Source organism: Haemorhous mexicanus, chromosome 16 (genome assembly GCF_027477595.1).
Source record: "Haemorhous mexicanus isolate bHaeMex1 chromosome 16, bHaeMex1.pri, whole genome shotgun sequence".
Lineage (NCBI taxonomy): Eukaryota > Metazoa > Chordata > Aves > Passeriformes > Fringillidae > Haemorhous > Haemorhous mexicanus.
This window is the reverse complement of record NC_082356.1, coordinates 7,687,851-7,709,719: the sequence shown is the minus strand read 5'-3', so window position 1 is coordinate 7,709,719 and position 21,869 is coordinate 7,687,851. Positions and strand designations below refer to the sequence as shown.

The 21,869-nt window shown below is 59.1% G+C and overlaps 1 protein-coding gene across 1 annotated transcript; it reads right to left on the bottom strand.

Annotated features, from left to right (window-relative positions):
- Window positions 1-17,473: 17,473 nt before the first annotated feature.
- LOC132334793 (lanosterol synthase-like) lies at window positions 17,474-20,570 on the bottom strand. The gene is given in 8 exon segments (XM_059860940.1): window positions 17,474-18,466; window positions 18,553-18,631; window positions 18,932-19,049; window positions 19,052-19,095; window positions 19,384-19,464; window positions 19,867-19,932; window positions 20,158-20,263; window positions 20,452-20,570. Coding segments are annotated over 8 exon segments (780 nt in total). The 5' UTR covers window positions 20,540-20,570; the 3' UTR covers window positions 17,474-18,268.
- Window positions 20,571-21,869: the final 1,299 nt, after the last annotated feature.

Genomic DNA, 21,869 nt, shown 5'->3' with positions numbered 1-21,869 from the left:
TGCCCTTCCCAGTGCAGCTGTGTTGGCAGCCCTGGAGGCTCCTTCTGCTGCCCTGAGCCCGCAGAGCAGGGCAGCATTTGCTGATGGTTTGAACCGCTCCTAAAGACCCTGTCGGGCTGTCTTAGACACTTGGGGTGAGAGATTCCTTCAACCTGGGCCACTTTGGGTGGGTCGGGGGTGGCCCCAGGGCAGGCGGCAGTGTGTGCAGGGGCCCTTTGTGACACGGTGCTGCGTGGGCACCGTGGCATAGAACAGGTGTCCAAGGGCCCTTTGTGACACGTGGTGACATAGGAGCTGGCAGTGACAAGAGCACACCACAGTGCTCAGAGCACACAACAGGACAGGACGGGACAGAGCGGTGCCGTGAGGAGCCCCCACACAGCGCGCTCGTTCCTGTCCAAACCGGAGCCTTTCCGAGGCGTTATTCCTGCAGCTGAGCTCAAGACCAGACCACAGGACTTGGTGCCCTGTGGCCTTCCCGAGGCTTTTCTTCTGCAGGTGCCCTCGAGGGCAGAGCGTGGGACTTGGTGCCCCAGAGGCATCTCCCATCCCTGCTGCCGGTGCCCTCGAGGCCAGACCACAATCCTTGACAGGAGTGTCCTGTCCTTGTGGCAGGAGCCCTCGAGACCAGAGTGCAGGACTTGCTGTCCTGTTGCCTTCCTGAGGTTTCTTTCCTGAAGGTGCCTTCCAGGCACCACTGCAGGACTTGCTGACTCTGAGCTTTTCTGAGGCATCTCTCCAGCAAGTAGCCACAAATCCACTCAGAGACATGGAGCAGAAACCCCTAAGAGTGCCCAAGCTGGCCTGGGTGGAGGAGGAGGAGGAGGAGGAAGAAGGCGCTGGAGCTGCCCCAGCACAGGAGACCAAAGAGGTGGTGCTGTTTGAGCTGCTGCAGGAGGGTGAGTGGCAGAGCTGGGCCACAGGGATGGTGCCTGCAGCCAGCCTGGCAACACTGCATCCCATCCCATCCCATCCCATCCCATCCCATCCCCTGGGCCATGCCCATGGACAGGGGCCAGGCAGACACCCCGCAGTGGCCGTGCTCCATCCCCTCAGGCATCCCAGGGCTGTCCCCACCTGGGGAGCGCAGGGCTGGGCTGTGTTCTCCGGCCTCTCCCGCAGCCCCTCAGCTCTGGCTGCGCTCGTTCTTTGCCAGGTGCAGCCCTGGAGCGCACACAAGAGCAGGACCCCGCCCGTGGCCTCTTCCGCCGAACAGCGCAGGTACCTGTAGCCACCCCCAGCTGGGCTGGGCCTGCTGTCACCGCACTTGGAGCATTCTATGCAACATCCTTGGCTTCTTGCCCTTCTCCTACAGCTGGTTTGCAAATTCATCAAGAGAATTCGGGAGGAAGAGACCAGCACCATGGGAACTGGGCTCAGAGCATACACGCACATCTTCAAAACCAAGACCAGTGCTGCCCTGCTGGATATGCTTGTAGAGGAGGGCTTTTCCAACCCAAAGCAAGTAAGCAGCCTGTGGCCAGGGTTTGATCCTCCCAGGAACTGCTTGGCCTCTCAAGCCACACCCACTGGTCACTGGAAGGCTTTGAGGCCATGGCAGTGTGGTGGGAAGGGAAGAACTTCTCTGGGGACACTGGGGACATTCCTCCTTCTGGCAGCTTTCCAAGTCTTCCTGTGCCTTCTCCAGGTGCCCGCCCTGGTCAGGTACATCCACCAATGGCTCCTGGCCAATCAGTTTGCTGAGCACAGGCTGAACAGGACCCTGCTGGATCTCACAGAAGCACAGCCTGCTGACGTACTAATGACGCTGCTGCGTGTGGCCCCATCCTGTGACAGGTATGGGGCCCACCTGCCCAGAGAGCTCAGGGCTCCCCAGCCCATCAGCCTGTACAACTTGGCCCAGGTGTCTGACCAACAGAGAGTTCCAGGGCCCTCTGGCTGCTCCCTTTGCCAGCCCTGGCATGTCACCTCCCATGCCTGCTGCCATGCTCCCTCCCTGCCCCTCAGGGGTCTGTCCCCACAGGGCTGGGCTGCCTGGGTGCTGCCAGTGAGAGACAATGGGCAGAGGCAGAGCTGGCAGCTGGCTCAGATCCCCACTGCTGCCCAGGCCACTGTGCTGTGTCTGAGACCTCCCTGAGACGGAGCTCTAACCCCACAGAGCTGCCATGGCCATGTGGAAGACCATCATGTGCTCGCCCAGGACTGCGGAACCAGTGCTGCTGATCCTCCTGGATGTGCTGGGGAGCTGGCCAGAGCACAGCACGTGCACCTCTGATGGGGACGAAACGGGTGTCTTTGCCCTGGCTGTGAGTTTCTGACACTGGCCTTTGCTGGCCCCAAGGCCACCTCTCCAGCAGCTCTCCATCCTCCTTCCCCCACTGCATCTCCCTGCCTCAGGCGCTGGCCTCAAACCTGGCCCAGGGGCAGCTTCAGGCCCGCCAGGCCCCGCGCTCCCCCTGTGTCTCTCTGGGCCTCTTCCTGCCAAGCTCGGGCCCTGCCACACTGACACCTCGGCACTGAGCACTGTCTCGGGTGGCTTTGTTCTTTCCAGGCAGCTGTGGTGATGTGGAAGATCCTCCAGGTGCCCTGTGTCCCACATATGGTGACGGTGTATTTCCCCCGCCTCTTTGTGCATCTGCTCTTCCAAGTGCTCTTCAGCACTCTGGATATGCCAGAGGAGGTCATTACCTTCTGGAAGGGATGCCAGGAGCAACATGGCCTTGCCACCAGCCCCAGGAGGTGCTCCATCCTACTCCTCCTGTCCCTGCCACGTGACCTGGGAAGGAGCCAGTGCTCCCAGCGTGACCTGGGCTTTGCTCTGCACGCAGGTTTGCAGTGCAGACCCTGAAGTCCCTGCTCTGCCGAACGCAGCACGAGGATGTGGTGGTGGCAATGGAACACAATTGTGGCTGGGACATGCTGCTGTGTGCTGACACCCACCACTGTGCCGTGAGTCTGCTGGGCAGGTGAGACCCCCTTCTCCCCACTGCCTCTGACATTTGTGCTCTGTGCCCAGGGAGCTCCACACAGATCCTGTGGTTGTGGGCCAGAGGGTCTTGTCACCGAGGGACAGCCAAGCAGACTGGAAAAGGCTGGGAGAGGAGGGTGCCCACAAGGAGCCGCCTCCCAAATAGTCCAGGGCCACTTGCACAATGCTGGGGAAAGACCAGACCTGTGTGTGTCAGTCCTGGCGGAGGTTTGTGGCCCTGGCCCACAGTCTTGGTTACTTTTTCTCCTGCCAGGGAGATGTCCTGTGTCTCCATCCCCTTGTGTTCCCGGATCGCTCGCTACCTGCTCCGGCTGCTCAGCACACAGGAGCCACGCTGGGAGCTGCCTGCCCTGGCGTTCCTTGTGGAGGTGAGCCTGATGGCCAGCGCTGCCTCGCTCAGCTGCCTCCCAGCTTTCTGCCCTTTCAGAGCCACAGCTGCCTGGGATGGAGCCCGTGCCCTGCGCTGCTGCCTGGGCCCGGCCCTGTGCGGTTCCGGGCTCCTGCCGGCCAGGTCCGCCGTCACTGCCCTGTGCCTTTCAGGTCCTCGAGTGCCTGGACTTGAGTGAACGCAGTGCTAACAGAGTCCTGCAAATCTTGTCAAGGCAGCTGCAGAGGGAGTGCAGAGAGAGGCGTCGCCTGGCGCTCAGGGCCCTTCTTGATCTCACTGATGATCCCTCAATGGTGAGAAGGGGGCAGTGGCTGAGGCTGAGCTAGGGAATGCAGTTGCTTGGGCTTGGCTGGGCTTTGGGAGCTGGGGCAGCTGCTCCCAGCTCTCCTGCCTCCTGCTTCAGCTGCCCAAGTGCTTCAGGACAGGCCTTTGGCCTTTAGGCCCTGCAGCAGGAGGATGGCATTTCACAAATTTGTGTTCTGCACAGACCAAAAAAATGCGGAGCCTGACTGAAAGTCTTGTAAAGTTCCTGTGGGACACAGATGGAGAGATAGTTATCATGACAGTCATGCTACTCAGCTTTATCATCTTGGACAATGACATGCTGATGCCCAGCCCCATCACACTGCAGCTGCTCGAGGCACTCCTGCCACTCTTTGACCACGTAAGGCTCGCTGCCCCCAGCCACGGCCACTGGGTGCTACCCGGACAATTCGTGCCCTGAGGATTTGCAGGCCTGTGTCAAACTGAGCCCCATGCAGCCGATTCTGAGGTCTTTTTTCCTTCCTTTCAAACAGGACAATAGCCAGGTGCAGGTAATCTCCATACTGCTCTTCCGAACATTGGTGACTCATCCAGCGGAAAAGGCAAAAAAGGCCCTGAAGACACCCCTGCGCCAGAGCCTGCTGCCACTCTTCTTCCACTGCCATGATGAGAATCGTCTTGTGGCACAGGTGAGGACTCGTGGGCTGCTGCAGTCGCCCTGGCAGGGGGCTCGGCTGCCTCCTGCCCTGGTGCCTGCCAGGCTGCAGCCTCCTCCAGGCCTTGGCACAGGGACACGGGTCCTGCGCCCTGGGCTTTGGGGTCATCTCCTTGTCTCTGCTGCTCTCCAGGCTTCACGGGAAACGCTGCTTTGTGTGGCCAAGTTCCTGAAGAGGAGGGATCTTGAAAGACTTCTGAAGAACAAGAAGCTGTGGAAATTCACCGAGTGCCTGGTAAGGATGGCCTGGAAGTCCCAGCATCAGCCTGGAGAAGGCCCCCGAGGGCGGTGCTGAGAGTGCGGGGCGGGCAGCTGTGCCCCTGCCCGCTGCTGCACGCAGAGGCCGCGCGGGCTCCTCTCAAGGCTCCCGTGGGCCCAAGCCAGGTGCCCGTGGAGCCCCGGCCCGGCGGAGCTGCAGGGCGGGCCAGCACCGCGGCTCCCCGGGCAGCAGCCGGCCCTCTGCCCCTCCCCTCGGGAGCCCGGCGCCAGCGGCTGCTGGCCGCGCCTCAGGGCTGTGTGGGCAGGGGAGGCCGGGGCTGGGTGCAGGCAGCGCCCGGCCGAGGGGCTGAGCCCGCGCCAACCCTTCCTTCCCTCCCGCCGCTCTCTCCAGCTGGCAGAGGACAGGAGCGGAGCGGCCGAGCACCTGCGCCGGGCCCTGCGCTACCTGCAGAGCCCACAGGAGCCCCTGCGAGAGGCGGCCATCAGGTTCATGGGTGAGCCACGAGCCCGGGCTCCCTCCCCGGCCCGCCACAGCTCGGCCCCAGCCCCGCCTGCTGCCCCGGCAGTGCCGGCCGGGCCCGGCGCCGTGGAGCCCCGGCTGGCCTCGGCGCTGCTGCCGCCCTCTGGCAGCCGTGCCCTGGGGCGGCAGCGTGCGGCCAGGGCCCGGGCTGAGCCCTGCCGGGCCAGCAGGCCGTGTGGCCACAGCGCCGGCAGCGCTGCTGGCAGGGAGCTGTGCCGCTGGGGCTGTGACAGGCTCTGTGGTCACAGGGATGGCTGGGCAGCACCTGAGGGGGAAGAAGGAAGAGCTCCAGCTCATCTGCACTGGTGAGTGAGGGCAGGGGGCTGGCAGTGGGGGCTGGTGGGGGCAGCTGCAAGCCCTGCCCCGGCTGCAGAGGGCTCTGCTCCCTGTGCGGACGAGGGGCAGCGTGGGCAGAGCACACAGAGATTTCAGGACCACGTGGGGGATTCGTGGCCAGCAGCTTCAGGCTGGTCCCGTTGTTCCCTGCTTCCTCCTGGCTATGCCTAGAGCCGGCCGGGATGGCCCTGGCAGGGGGCTCTCCTCGCGTCCCCAAAGATTTGGGATCTGACCATGGCTCTGTTGCTCTCTCTTTCAGCCCTTGAACACCTGACAGAGGACATCAGCAGTGCTGTGTCAGACATGGCACTTCAAACATTGTATGTCGTCCGGGCACTATATAGTGAGCAATATTCCATCTTCCAGAGGCTGCAAGATCAATTCTGCAGGGCATGGAGGACACGGCCTCGTCTGTCGGGGCTCGGCTGGCTGCGCTGCTGGAGCTCTGCAGAGAGCTGAGCCCACAGGCTGTGTCTGCTGGAGCAACCTGAGCCAGCGGGAATTTTCTGTTTCTTTAAAATTGTTCTTTTATTCTTTTTGTTTTTTTTCTTTAGTCTATGAATATAGAATGTGTTATAATACACAGACTCCCAGGAGTTTTCTTTTGCTGGCAAGGGTTAGCAGGGCATAGGGGAAGAGGGGGAAAAGGGTGCCTGGGCTCAGCCAACTGCCCAGACGTGCAGTGTAGCAGGGAAAATGGTCAGAAGGCCCTTGCCCTTTTTCTGGTTCTTCTGAAGCCTTTGTGCAGGTGACAGAGCGGCTGAGCAGGGGCCGGAGCTGCGGGGATCCCTGCGAGAGCGGTGCCTGGAGATGGCCACAAGCCCTGTGCCAGCCAGGAAGGGCCATCTGTGTCCTCCTGCCCGTGTGCTGCTGGCTGGATTGCTGAGGGCTCGGAGGTGCCTCTGGCTGGGGCTCCTCTGGAGCTGCTGTGGGGCTGTGGTGCTGCTGCCGGGCAGGTTGGCTGGGATGGGGAAGACCCTGAGGGGACAGAGCCACGAAGGGATGAGGGGCTGGAGAAGCCCTGACAGGACACGGCAGTGGGAAGGCACGAGGGGGGATGTGTGAGGGAGTGGGTGGCTGTAACATTGGCAGGGGGAGGGAATGGGTTGGAGACAAAGAGACTACTTACCCCAATGTCCATGTGGCAAACAGAGAATGTTTATTCTGAAGCCCTTCCTTCTAAAGGGCCTTTGAAAAACCCAGTCTGGATAATTTCATTACTCTGATCTCTATGCCCTGTCAGATTCTGACCAGTGAAATGCTGCAGCCTTGGCAGAGATGTGACTGGGTGAGGCCCCTCTCAGTCAAACCAGGGGCTGGTGCATTCACACAGTACCAGCCAGCCTGCACTGTGACACACGGCAACAGAGTGCAAGGCACCGCTCCGGGTGCTCCCCAGGAACCTCAGCTCTGGGAGCACTGTCTGCCCCAAGCTCCAGGGGCTGCAATGGGAGCCAGGCTGGGCTCTGCCCTGGGGCCATCCTGCAGGGACAGCTGGAAACAGGGAGCATTCCCTTGCCACAAAGAGCCAAGCCAGGCCTGCAGGGCAGCTGCTCCAGCCTGGACTGCACTGTTGGTGCTGTGCTCTGGGCTGGGGCTCCCCGCACAGGGCACTGGACTGGTGTGCCGGAGGAGACAGAGAAGCTTCAGCTTCAGCCAAACTGAGGGGGGTGCATGGGCTGGGAAGAGTGGGCTGGGGAGGCTCAAGGGGATTCACAGAGCTCATCCTGCTGAAAGGATGAGGAAAAGGGAACTCAGGAGTGAGCAGAGCTGAGGGCTGGAGAGTGGCTCTGAATGACACTAAAATCCCACTGGACCTCTGAGACATTGCTGCTCCTCAGCCAGTCCCAGGATGAATTCCTAAGTCTGGGGCTCCCTCTTCCTTGTGGTGAGGGGGCACCAAGGAAGGCAACAGTGTGATGGAGACTGCGATGGGCTGGGAGCTCACTGCGGGAAGAGAGCAGTTGGGAAGTAAAAGGCAGGCAGTGGAGAGAACTGTTCAGAGAAGGGCTGAGCTAGAGCTAGAGCAAGCTGAGAAATGTAATTTGGGGTCACCCCAGATTGATTTCATTTCAGAAGTTATTGAACAAGTTTTTTTTTTTTTGGGGGGGGGTGTCATGTTTTCCCTTGGAGGTGTACACTCTGCAAACTTGAGCTGTGTTGCCGAAATGCTCAAGCAAGTCTGTGCTACAGGTCACACCATTTCTTCTTTGGCTGATTCCAGCCCAGTGCTGAGCTCCAGCAGAGCCCTGGCAGAGCCCAGAGCAGCCTCAGCACCCACAGAGCCCAGCTGCAAGGAGAGACACCAGAAACTGCCTGTCAGCTGAGGGCTCCTGTCCCCTTGTGCCAAAGCTTGCAGTGCCCAGGCCATGCTGGCTGTGCCCAGAGCTGTGCCCAGAGCTGCCCATCCCTGCTGCCTTTGGGAGCAGAGCAGGAGGACAGGACATGTGCCCAGCCTGCAGCCAGCTACGGCACATCCAGCCCTCAGCAGCTGCCCAGAGCCAAAAAGCAGCCGGGCAGCCAACTGAAGAATTCATTGCATCTGCCCCAGCAAAGGGGGAACCTTTGGTGCCTGGCCAGGCCATGCCATGCTCAGATCTGGGAGCATCCCCCTAGCTGTGGACTCACCTGCAATTTGGGCATGGTGCCTGGCTTTGAAGAAGGTGCAAGAATCAAAGTCCATCATCTTCAGCTGGCCAGGCTGAGGAAGAGATTGTCATCCTTGAGGTTTTCCTTGGTGTCTCCAGCAGCAGCCCCACCAAGTATAGCTTCTCCAGGGGCTCCTTCTCTTTCCCTGGGGCCAGACCAGGCTGTCAGGGCTCTGCCCAGGGCCCCAGCCATCCATGAACCAGACAAACACAACCAGCAGGGATGGTGGCCACCAGTGCTTGCTACACCAGGTCTCCAGCTCAGCTCCAGCCCAAGAGCTGCGTATTCCCTTCTGCTGACCCCTGCTCAGAGCTACAGGCAGGACAAAACCAGTCTGGTATGCTTTGCCACTGATTGCCAAGAGATGTGTGGAGCTGTTACCTGCCAGGCCCCTGGATCCAACTGTGCACATGGATCTCTCCCATCTTCTAGGGCAGAGGAACACCCTGTACCCAAGGATGACAGAAAAGCTCTTCTAAGGATGGCCTGTCCAAGGGTTGCATGGACAATATGATGTCCTGGCACTCTGGGGAGAGAAACCAGAAATCACCAGTCAGTCCAGCGTCTGATGGCCAATGCTGCGAGCGCTGCCCGTCTGGCTGTGGCCAGCAGCTCGGGTCCAAACACAAGCAGGTGCCTTCTGGGCAAGGGAATGGACTGGCATGGGCAGCGATTTTCCCTGGTGAACCTGGGAGGAACCTGGGCAAGTGCAGAAGATTGGGATAACTCCGGCATGAGAGAACCTGAGGTGTGTCCCTGATGATGCTGCCAGCACTGAGAAGGAACAGCCAAGGCAAGCGCTGGGAGCAGACACATCCTGCCGCTTTCTGCTCTTTGATGGACACGGAACCCACTTGTTCCCCCAGCTCCAGAAGACTTGATGCAGAAACAAAAACGTTCCTGCAGGACCACCAAAGGCCAAGGGGCTTTTGGCCACTTTCCCTTCCACACCACTTCTGGGCCACTTGCTCAGAGGAAGAACTCTTTCTTCCCCTCTTCCCCATTGGCCTGAAGACACTCTGCACCAAGAGAAAGCTCCTGGACATCGGCGTATGACAACAGCAATTTAATGTTCCTATAGAGGGTGGGAAAAGAAGTGCTTGCAGAGGAGAGGTGTTCCCCGCAGGTTCAGGTGGCCCCAGCAGACGCAGCCTCCCGGATCACTTCTCCACGGCGCCGCAGCAGGACACTCAGCCACGGTAACACAGGAAAGGCCGCGACTTCCAGAGCTGGCGGAGTTGGTCTCGCATCTTCTGGAGTCGGGAGGAGGGAATGCTCTGTACAGCTAAATTGATGTACAGAGTTTGAAGTGCCAGGCATGAGACGGCAGGGCTGGTGTCATCTGTCATGTCCTGAAGGGCTGCAAGAGAGAGAAACAGAGCCACAGTCAGAGGGTGGATCTGCGGGGACCTGGGCAGAGCCTCCTGCCACGTCCATCCCACGCAGCTCCAGCCAGGGCCTGGAAGAAGCAGGACAGAAGAAGGACGAGCTGGCAGCTGCTGGCCAGGAATGTCCCCCAGGCCCCTGAAGAGTGTCTGTGTTGTGGCCATGCTGCCCTTGGTGCGCGCAGGTAGCGGAGCCGCCCACGGGCAGGCCAGGGAATGCAGCTGCCGGTGGCAGCCCCCGCTGAGAGCCTGCAGGCCTCACTCACCCATGCAGATGATCCGGAACTCTGGCTGCTGCCCTGTCAGGTAGCGCCCGGCGATCCCTTGGGAACACAGAGCGAGTCCTGCCTTCAGAGCCACAGCTGCCGCACATGGGTGCTGCCAGCCCTGAGGCCACAGGGCCTGCTGGCCCGGCAGGGCTCAGCCCAGGCCCCTGGCACAGGCTGCCACCCCAGGGCACGGCTGCCAGAGGGTGGCAGCGGTGCCAAGGCCAGCCGGGGCCGCAGATGCCTGCGCCCGGCTCCTGTTGCCGGGGCAGAAGGCAGTGCTGGGGCCGAGCTACAGCAGGCCGGGGCGGGGAGGGGAGGGAGCAGGGCTTGGGGCTCACCGATGAACCTGACAGCCGCCTCTCGCAGGGGCTCCTGTGGGCTCCACAGGTATGGCAGGGCCTGGCGCAGGTGCTCGGCCGCACGGCTCCTATCTTCTCCCAGCTGCAGAGAGTGGCAGGGCACGGAGAGAAAGGGTTGATGAGAGCCCTGCCCCAGGGCCGGGCGCTCCCTACACCCTGCACTGCTCCCCCTGCCCACACAGCCCTGAGGCCTGGCCAACAGCCGCAGGCGCCAGGCTCGGGACGGGGCAGAGGACCCAGTGAGCCATGGTGCCGCCCCGCAGCAGAGCCCAGCTGGCTCGGGGCTCCATCGGCATGAGGCTCGGTCAGAGGAGCCTGGAGAAAAGCCCGCACGGCCCAGGAAAGGGAGTGGTGTGTGGGGCGCAGGCCGCTGCCCCTGCGTGGGGCACTGGGCAGGGGCCACAGGTGCCAGCCCCACAGACTGGGTGCCATGGGCAGGCGGCTTCTCCAGGGATTGGGCTGGGGATTCCAGGCCGTCCTTACCAAGCACTCGGCCAACCTCCACATCTGATCCGTCTTCAGCAGCTGCTTGAGATCCTTCCTCTTCAGGAACCTTACTGCAGAAAGCAGCGTTTCCCGAGAGGCCTGCAGAGCAGCAGAGACCCAGAGATGGCACCGCAGCCCAGGGCACAGGACCTGCATCTCTGTGCCGAGGCCAGCAAGAGGCTGGAGCCCGTCAGGTGCCAGGGGGTGGGCAGACAACTGAGCCCCCTCCCACGGAGACACCAGAGGCCAGGAGGCCTCACCTGTGCCACATGCCCGTTCTCATCGTGGCAGTGGAAGAAGAGCGGGAGCAGGCTCTTGCTCACATGCTTCTTCAGGGCCTTTTTGTCCTTTGCCACTACCAGCGTGATCACGTCTTGGAAGAGGCGGATGGAGAGCAGCTGCACATGGCTGTTTTCCTGTGGGAAAGGAAGCAAAAGCCCTCCGCATCAGCTGCTCCAGGTCCCGCTATGCCCTGGCCCAAGGCAGCATCCAAGTGCCCATGGCTGGGGGCACAGAGCCTCACATTGTCAAAGAGGTGCCAGAGCGCCTCAGCCAGCTGCAGGGCGATGGGGCTGGCTATTGTGAGGTCTTTGTGCAGCAGCAGTAAGCTGAGCACAATGAGGGTCATCTCCACGATGTCTTCGTCCGCATCCCACAGTAGTTTCGCAAGGCTTTCAGTCAGGTTGAACATGCTTGGATCCTGTGTGCAAAACAAGGCTGGGCCACCCCACGCTGCTGCTGCAGGGCTCAGAGGCCGAAGGCCTGTCCCAAAGCACTCGGACAGCTGAACAGTGACCTTGGAGAGCTGGGAGAGCACAGCTGCCAAAGCCCAGCTGAGCCCTAGGGGCTGCTTGCCCCAGCCCCATGCTGCCAGCACAGCTTCAGCTGCTGCCTCCTTCTCACCATCGAGGTGAGCACCACGAGGCCTCGGAGCACCACGCGACGCATCTCCGTGGACTCGCTCTGCAGCTGACTTGTCAAGACCTCCAGGACTTTTTCGCCACATTCGCTCAAGTCCAGGCAGTCCAGGACCTGAAAGGCACAGAGAGCAGGCGCAGAGGTGCCCAGGAGCTCAGAAGCACACAGGGCCGAGCCAAGACAGCAGCACAGGGCACGGGCACTGTCCCGGGCAGCTGCGGCTACCAGAGGGCAGAAGGGTGGGAGGCAGCTCAGCGAGGCAGCGATGGCCATGGGACTCACCTCCACCAGGAATGCCAGGGCGGGCAGTTCCCAGTCTGAAATGCCTTCGCTGAGCAGGTCAAAGAGGCAGGATGCCATGCCGCAACACCAGATGATGGAGACGCGGCGCATCTCCCTGGCGGGGAGAAAAAGGCACCATTGCTCCTGAGCCGGGTGGGCAAGCCTCTCCCAGGGCTGACTCACAGAGGCCTGGTCTTCTCCCAAGCACCCAGGGGGTGCTTTGGGAGGCGGCTATTCCCGGGCACCCTCCTCTGCCAGCCTTTTCCAGTCTGCTCATCCCTCCCTTGGTAAAGAGGCCCTGCCGCCCATGACCACAGAGACTGTGTGGGGAGTTCTAGGCACAAAGGAGAGGGCTGGGGGGGAGAACGAGGTCTCACCTGGCCAGAAGACGCACTGCATAGTGGTGGGTGTCAGCACAGAGCAGCGTGTCCCAGGCACGCTTGCGTTCCATTGACACCACCACGTGCTCATAGCGCATTTGGCAGAGCAGGGCCTTCAGGGTCTGCAGTGCAAAGCTGTGTGCACAGCAAAGCCCAGGTCACGGTCGGGAGCCCTGGCTCCTGCCCTGGGGGCATGGGAGGGATGGGGAGACTGCGAGGACTGGCATGGAGCACCTGTTGGGGTTGGCGGCCAGGCCATGTTCCTCCTGGCATCCCTTCCAGAAAGTCTCAACCTCTTCTGGCATCTCCTGCGTGCTGATGTAAGCTTGGAAGAGCAGACGCAGAAAGAGATTGGGGAAATACTCCAGCACGACAGGGGAGCGCCAGGTCAGATTGAAGACTCTCCACAGTGCCACGGTTGCCTGCAAGAAATAAAACACCCAGAGACAACGCTCAGTGCTGAGACATCCATGTGGCAGGGCTCCAGCGTGCGAGGGAGAGGCCAGGGGAGACACGGGCCGAGCAGCCGGCCTGGTGCCCCTGAACCCTGCCCCTAAGCCAGGTTTCAGCCCAGTGCCCGAGGCAGGGAGATACAGCTGGGGGAGGACAGAGAGCTGGCTGCTTGAGAGGCGGCCTGGGGGCTGGCAAAGGCTGGTTCCAGAAACTCACAGCCAGGGCAAAGACTCCTGCATTGTCCCCATCAGAGGTGTACACGCTGTACACTGGCCAGGCGCTGAGCGCGTCGAGGAGTAACTGCAGCGCCGGCTCCGCAGTCCTGCTCGAGGACATGATGGTTCCCCACATGGTCGCGGCAGCTCTGTGGGGTCAGAACTCTGTGTCAGGGCAGTCTAGGCCACAGCCCCGTGGCCTGGGCAGCTGCAAGGGCCCACGCCGGCCCTCAGCCCTGGCTCTGCCCACTGCCCCGGGCTGGCAGCGGCCAGCCAGCCCACGTGGGTACAGGCCCTGAGGGGCAGGGAAGGAGCATGGCCCCAGGCTCAGGAACTGATGTCCCAGCACTGTAAAACAGAGGAGCCAGAGGATCCTGGAACTCCCCGCCCCGTCTGGCAGTCAGCAGGGACAGGCTCTACTGGGTGACGGGCTGATGAACCCTAAGCCCTCAAGGCACGTGGGGCTGCCCTACCTGTCACACGATGGGGCCCAGCGCAAGAGGGTGATCATCACGTCCAAGGGGTATTCCTCAGTCAGCTCCAGAAGGGCCTCGTCCAGCCTGTGCCCAGCAGACTCATTGGCCGTGAGCCACTGGTGGATGTACCTCACCATGGCGGGCACCTGCAGAAGGCACGGGGAGACTCGGAGACCTGCCAGAGCAGCAACTTGCCCAGCTTCCCCTAAGAAGTGCTTCCCTTCCAACCACATTGGGCTGGGCCTCAAGAGCCGAGGGAGCCCGGCAGAGCTGGCTCGAGGTGCCACAGCAGTGCTGGGGCGATTGAGCCCTTGCCCCAGGCTGCTTACTTGCGTTGGATCGGAGACACCCTCCTCCACAAGCAAATCCAGCATGGCAGCACCGGTCTCAGCATTGAGGAACAGAAGGTCCGCCAAGAGGCCGGTGCCCACACCAGCGGTCTCTTCCTGCCAAAGGCACATGATGTAGTCACAGAGGGTCTGCAGGAGAAGGGCAGGAAGGGAGGGAGCATCCATGGAGCACTCCAAGCCTGGTGCTTGGCTGAGCAGTGACAGCAGGCCCAGCCCAGGTAGGGATGGCCACAGGTACCTGCGCTGTTCCGCAAAAGCGGCCAGGGGCGGCTTCCTGCTCTTGTGTCCGCTCCTCGGCTGCATCTGGCAGAGAGCGAGCACAGACAGGGCTGAGGGGCTGCGGGAGAGGCCGGAGAACAGAGCCCAGCCCTGCGCTCCCCAGGCAGGGAGAGCCTCGGCATGCCCCGGGGGATGGAGCACAGCTGCCAGATGATCCAGCCCAGCTTCTGTCTTATCCATGGGCATGTCCACAGGGATGGGATGGGGCCAAGCTGGCTGCAGGCTCCAGCCCTGCAGCCCAGCTCTGACACTCACCCTCCTGCAGCAGCTGGAACTGCTCCAGTTCTTCAGGCTGCTGTGCTGAGGGAGCTCCAGCCTCTTCCTCCTCCACCCAGGCCAGCTTGGTCATGCTGGGTGGTCTCTGCTCCATGTCACTCTTTGCAGTTATGAGTGCCTGCTGAAGCAGAGAGGCCTCGGAAGAGCTGAAGATGAGCAAGTGCTGCAGTCGTACCTAGAAGGCACCTGCAATAGAGGGGCCTCAGGAAGGCTAAATAACAGTAAGTCCTGCAGTCTGTCCTCGAGGGCACCAGCAAGAGAGAAGTCTCTAGAAAGAAATAGGACTGAGAGACCTGCAGTCTATCCTCGAGGGCACTGGCCGCAGGGATGGCAGACGCTTCGGAAATGCTCCACGTCACCGAGTCCTGCAGCCTGGCCTCGAGGTCACCTGCACAGAGAACACCTCGGAAAAGCTCCGGGTCAGCAAGGAATGAGTTGGCTGTGTGGGGGCTCTTCACAGCACTGCTCTTTCCCGTCCTGTCCCGTTGCGTGCACCGAGCACTATGGCACGGCTGTGTCACTGTCAGCACATATATCACGACGTGTCACAAAGGGTCACCATGGAACACTCTCTCCCTTACCATCCCATGGTGACCACGGTGCACTGTGTCACAGAGAGCCCCAGGACACACCCCCACCCCACCCAAACTGCCCCAGCTTGCATGGAAGACCTTGCCCCAAGTGTTGAATACGCAGCTAGCAGGAACTTTAGGAACAGCCAAACAAGAAGCAGCTGCTCCTCTGCTCTGCCTGCTCAGGGCAGCAGAATGAGCCCCCATGGCTGCCAACGGAGCAGGGCAGGAAGGGCACCGGGGCCTTCCACTGGCCCTGCCACGGCCCCTTTGGGACCAGTCCCAGTGCTGGGGGGCCCGGCCCACTTGCAGGGGCGTGACACAGACACGGGCAGGCATGCTGCTCAGTCCCCTGGGGCATGCTGCCATCAGGAGTCCCTGAGGAGGGGGTGGGCATTCAACTCCCTCTCGGAGGAATTGGTGGCAGCTCAGCTTGCCAAGTGCTTGCCACATCATCTTTATGTCCTACTCCATGCTGGACTGTTCTGTGTTCATCTTGCTCACCTCCTCATGGAGACCCTGACACAAACCCATGGCCTAGGACCCCTTATCCTTCCATTTGGAGCCCATCACACAGCCAGGTCAGCAGGGATGGATCCAGCACCTCCTGCCCAAGCCAGGCTCTGTGCTGGATCATGGAATCCCCTCTGAATGGCAAACACCTGCTGCCCTCTGGCAGTGTGAAGCCATTCCCCTGTTTGTCCTGGCCCTCCAGATGCTTGTCCAAAGCCCCTCTCAGTCTCTCTTGGAAGCCCTTTAGGCACTAGAAGAGGCTCTAAGGTCTCCCTGGAGCCTTTCCTTCTCCAAGCTGTCCACCCTCAGCTCTCACCCTTTCCTCACAGGAGAGGGCTCCAACCCTTGGAATATCTTCATGGTCTCCTCTGGATTTGGTCAAACAGCTCCATGTCCTTCCTGTGGTGAGACCCCAGGGCTGGAGGCAGCTCTGTGTCACAGCACATGTCGCAGTTGAGATGGCCACCATACACAGAGAATCACCACACAATATCAGAAAGCTCCAACCCACACACTGTAACACCTCACCTCTTCAGAAGGCTGCAAGCATCTGCCCTTCTTCTCCTTCAGCCCAGCCTTTCATAGTCCTCCTGTTCATGCACTGCACCTGTGTGCCCTCTGCTCCCTTTGGTGGTTGGTCAGTGCCCCTGGGCACTCCAGAGCTCATTGCTGTCAGTGCTGCTCACAGCTGTTCCCAGTGGGATGAGGCTGGGCCCAGCCCCACTCCCAGTCACCACAAACTGTGTGCCTACAGCTTTGCAGATGTTCAGGTCTCACCCTGAACTCCCTGTCCTTCTGCCCACGCTGTGTGATCAGCCCAGCACATCGTTGGTTTCTGGGGGTGAGTGCACATGGCCAAGGCATGTCCAGCTCCCACCCACCAGTATCCACAGCTCCTCCTTGGCAGGGCTGCTCTCAATCCCTTCATCCCCCAAGCTGGACTGATGCTGGGGGTTGCCCTCACCCAGGTGCAGCATCAGCACTTGGCCTTGTTGAACCTCATGAGGCTTCCCTGGGCCACTTCCTCAGTTTGTCCAGGTCCCTCTGCATCATTCAGTCCTTCAGGTGAGGCATTGCACCCTCAGCTTGGTGCCATCTGCAAACTTGCTGAGGGTGCACTCGATCCCTTCATCCATGTCATTCATAAAAATATTACACAGTACTGATCCCTGTACAGACCCTGAGGATCACTTGCTTTCTCCTAAGTGTACCAGGACACTGAAAGACCTTGTGGGACAAAGTGGGTGGCATCATGTCAAGAGACAGTGCTTAGGATCACCATGGTCATGGCTAAATCTTGCATCTCTTTTTATTGCATGTAATAAACCAGTCTGCATTTATATCTCTCTTTTCATGTGCTGCAACTCCTGAAAAACAGAAACAGATTTCCTCCAAAACAGAAAAATAATCTCAGAAAGTTTTCTTGGAAGAGTCTGGGGCTGCCACCCAAGATGTCAGGTCCCAAAACCATAGATCAAAAGACTCCAGATGCCTGGGATGAATCTTGAATAGATTCCAAACCTGAGAGTTTCTCGAAAGGAAAAAAAATCACCTCAGCTAACATCCTGGGAGTAGTCTAGGACTGACACCTGGCATCTCTGAAATCAGAGATCAAAATACTCTAGAAGATCCCTAGGAAGAGTGCCAGAGGACTCCTGGAAGAAGCAGTTTCTATCAAACAAGAATTGTACTAAATATATCCTGTATCTACTTGATCTCTTCTGCATGTGCTCAATCCAAAATTGCAGCTTGGAGAAGATTTTAACAATAGGTGAAATCCACACAGCCATGTCCTCTCAAGACACATCACCACATGACACTTGAATAATTCAGTTTCAGCAAGAAGAAATTCAAATGCAGAGTAATATCACAGACAGGTATAAAGAGGTCCATAATTTGGAAAAGGCAAACAGGGCTGAGTTGAGACAGCCTGAGCTGAATCTTCTTAAATAAATAAGTTTTTCTGTCTTGCTTATCTGCATGAGCGTAAGCAGCAGGATGAGGGAAGTGATCATTCCCCTTTAGTGAGCTGCTTCCTTGATTACATTTTTCTGTGGCTAAATGCTTTAGAGGAGGCACAGGCTCCCAGCATGGTTTGGTGGATATGGTGCTCACACGTCTGGGGACAGGCAAGCCAAGCCACATGACATGAGGCTGCTGTGCCAGCTCCCCTCTGCCTGGGACACACACTAGCAGACAGAAAGGAGAATACAGTGAAGTTCCTCTTGCATCACCCTTAGCAATTTATTATCCCATCTGACTTCCAGCTCTGACAATGACCTGTGAATGCCCCAGGGCACCACGGTCTGAGTTGGGGGAAGCCTGGAGCCCTGGGCTCAGGCTGTGCCATGATGCCAACCACCTCACAGCTTTCTGCTTCAGCTGCCCCTTCTCCAAGGGCTGGTGGTGACTTCACCTGCGGAAGGTAGGTGCCACCAGCTGGGGGACAGAACAATAAGAAAATTAAGCAAAGCACTCCTTTTCTTACACACCTGGGGGAGGACAGGTATCCTTCCCTCCCAGCACAGGCTCCAGAGTAGAGCGAGTAACTCAAAGGCCATCACTGGCACCCACAGTACAGAGGTCAGCTCAGCAGGGATTGTGCGGTGCCCCCCAAGCCCCAATGGTGGGCACAGGGGAGACCCCAAATCCCACACTCTTGGTATAGACAGACAGACTGTGACAATAAAGGCAGCCTTGCGACCCAGGATGAGAGTCTGTCCAAATGTGAAATACAACACAGCTCGGCAGCTTCATCTGATCTTCAAAATGGTCTGAAAAGGCACTTCGCTCCCCATCTGGGGATGGAGAACATACCTGGAAAAAACCTTAGAAAGGGAATGTTTAGAAGAGGTTCAACAGCAAGCAGAGGCTCTGCAGCACCGGCACAGCACCCTTCCCTGGCAGAGGCAGCAGTCAACATGCTAAGGTCAGCATGGAGATGTCCCATGCAACACACACCGCCACGGCCCCACACAGACACCGGGATCCAAGACAAGTCCAGGGCTGCAGGTTCAAGTAGACAGGGCTCCCTGCTCCTCCTGCCCTGCCCCAGCCGAGGGGCTGGCTCTGGCTCTGGCTGGCAGCTGCCCAGCCAGGGGGCTGTTGGGATGCAGCCGGCAGAACCGCCCCAGCGTCCAGATGGGGAAGATGTTGCGGTACACGGTGTAACTGATGGCACACGACTTGTTGAACACCCCAGCAATGTTCTCCTGAGAGACAAGCAGAGAGCAGAATGGTATGAGTGACAGGGGACTGCTGCGTGTTCAGGAACTTCTTGGAAAGACTAAAGATGTACCTGAGGCCAGTCCCCGTTGGGCAGCTGCTTATCCATCAACACTTTAATGCCCCTTTCCAGCACACTGATGTCAGGGTACCTACAAAGCACAAGGGAAATGTAAGCATCTTTATCCAAACATCTGCAAACCCTCATCCACATGTCTGGGGAGCTCAACTACCTCCAGGCTGCCCTGAGCTTGCCCCAGGCATGCTGAGTGCTTTGGGACCCTCCCCACAACCCCAAGACACTAAATAATATGAATACGGCACCATTTTCCCAGGCTGGAGGCCTGCAGTCATGATCAAAAGCTTTGCTTTGCACTGGGTCACACCAGCCAGGCCCAGGGCCACCCAACCCAGCTTGATCTCTTTTCCCTGAGCACTGGGGCTACTCTTACCTGACAGCCATGAGCCCCAGCAGGGCCCAACAGGTGTTGTGGATCTGTGACTCGGCACTCTGCACGTATGTGCACAGCTCACAGGACTCGAAATCATCTCCCCACCCGCCATCTGCTTGGAGATCAGGAACTGGCAGGCCTGGGCCACTTCTTGGCAGACAGTCCTGCAGGGATGGGGGCCAGAATCAAGACAGGACTGGGGACAGAGAGTATTTGGATGCTCACAGTTCTCAGCTGCAAGGAGAAGAAGTGCCCATGGCTGGGACTGCCCTGAGTTTGAGGGTAAGGCAGCAAGTATGCCCTGGCCATACTGCAGGCACTGGATTTGGGAGGAGCAGTCCCTGAGGCAGGAGAGCCCATGCACAGCCAGGGATCCATCCAGCTCCACCACAGAGTCCTGCCCTGGCCCAGGAGGTAGGCAGGGCTAGGGCACCCAGACATTCCCTTCTCACCCGTCGTGGTATGTGTGCTGCATGCTGGCAAACGCCTCCAGACCAAACCAGGTGCCGCAGGTGAAACAAACCCCCCAGCTCCTAGAAGAAGGGGAGGGCAGCACTGTCAGGAGTGAAGGCCACAGGGAGAGGCAGCCTGCAACATAGCTGTGTTCACAGGAGAGCAGAGCCAGGCACAGAGCTGCAGCCTGCCTTCCCCTATGACCCAACCATGCCCAGTCCCACCAGCACCTGCTCCCAGCTAACTCAGGTGTCAGCAGAACTGGGACCACAGGAGCTGGAGCCACCCCAAACTTCTCTGCATCTTGTACCTGTTCTGCCTGGGCTGGAGGGAGGTTAACTGAGAGCAAAGCAGAGCAGCTAGAGGAGGATCAGCCCTTCTTTTCCCTCCCACAGATCCTGCCAGCCAGGAATGCTTGCCATGATGATCCCTCTCCCACTGGGGCAGCCAGAAGAAAACGGGGTGCTGGGAACACCACCTACCCTTCCCAGGACCCATCCGCTCGCTGCTTCTTGCGACAGAAATCCAGGCCCTTCTGCAGAGTCTCCCTGGACAGGAAAGAAGTCATCCATTTCAGAAACAACTCAACCTCAGTGTTTGCTTCACTGGGGGCTCCATCAGCCCCTCTGACGCTTGGATGGGTCCCATTATTGGAGGGCACAAGAGACAAGAGCATGCCGACAGGCAGCTACATTGTTCAGGAGGCCATGGCAGGCAGCTTGGGACACTGAGCCTGCCTTCTCCCCTGGCCAGCTCTCATCTCAGTGCCTCACCTGATCTCCATGGCTCGGTGCTCAGGGAACTGGCTCTGGAAGTGTCTCAGTGCCTGCATGACAGCTGATGTGCATTCCACGTATGTGTAGTCAATCATGATGTCACCTGCCAGCAGGCAATGGGTATCAGTGCCACAGCCCCTGTGTGGGCAAGCCTCCAGGCCAGCTGCTGCCAGCCTGCCCTAGACCCAGGGCACATTGATCCCCTGTCAGGCACCCACTGGGCATGGTGAGCCCAGGCCACTTTGTCCCTTCTCACTGGGCAGGACAACCAACCCCCAGAGCTGCCCTTACCAAACACCTCTGAGGGGTTCAGCAGCTCCAGTAAGTGGCCTCCTCGCCTGGTTTCATAAGTGGCAAAGCCTCCATCAGAGTTCCTCATGCTCAGCAACTGCCCAGACAAGCAGAGAGGGGGGGTGGTACAACCTCATGGACAGTACTACTCCAGTCTGGCCCCAAGCCAGCTGTGAGGATAAAGTCAGACCTACAGGTCTATGGGGCGGGCAGAAAACCAGGTCCCAAACCACCGTGACAAAGCAAGCTCAGTCTGGGCCATCACATGACATTAGGTCACATAGGCAGCTCTGAATCAGGTGAGGGTGGAAACCTCCAGGAGCACATGGATTTGGATGCGCTCTGGTTCTCCAAAGGGAAAGCAGAGCACCGTGTTGCTTTTGGAAAAGCTGAGCAGAGCTGGATGAAGCTGAGCAGGGTGCCTGAAGTGGCACCTAAAGGCCTCTCACTGCTTCTGCTCCATCAGCCTGACTGCAGGGCTCTTTCAGAACACGTTTCCTGCAGTGCCAATGCCATTGATGAGAAGTGATTCCAGCACAAAGTGCAGAAGACTCAGCCCCTGAGCTGTGACTGTGAACTGCACAAAGGGAGCCAAACTGGCTGAGAGAAGCAGAGACTCCTACCAGGAGCCAAGATTAACCAAGGAGACACAGGGTGTGGGATAGACTCAAGGCACAGCATGAGAGCAGGTAAGAACTGTACAGCCCTCAACATTCCTGTCAATGCAGAGCTTGCAAGAGAAGGAAACTCCTTTGGGATAGACACCATCAATGCATAGCCAAAATCTGGGGGCAATTCCCAGCACAGGAAGATTTCCAGCATCTTGCAGAACAAGGTGCTGAGACATTTTCTTCTGCATGTGCTGCAGCAGAGAACTTGCTTTGCTGTACACCCAGGGAATGACAGCACTCTCCTCTTCCAGCACAGTGTTAAAGCTCCGGGTGCCAGCACTTACCTTGTCCTTATTAATGAGAGACAGCTCCATCTCAGAGACCTCCCGAGCGACGAAGTTCTGAAATACCAGCTCTGGTGGGGAAACCCCAAACCAGCTCTGTTTCGGGGCAGCTGACGGCAGCTGGAGAGGCGAGAGAGAGCAGGGAGAGCTTCAGCTGCTGGGAGGAAGGTTCATGAAGGAGAATCTTCCACTGATCCCCAGGGAAGTACAGACTCTGGGTGAGCACATCTGCCCCACCCACACTGGGCAAACAGTGGCTCACCCACCTCTGCTCTGAATGATCCAGAGCTGCTGGGCCACACACAGCAGGCTCAGGCCAAGCTGCTCTTTTGGCATCTATTTCTCCAGGTTTCTTTCTCCACAATGCCAGGCAGCACTTCCCTTAAGCACAGCCCTGTGCCTATGTGGACACAGAGCTCTGGGGCACTGACTGAGCACTCATGGAGTATGTAAAACCCATGAA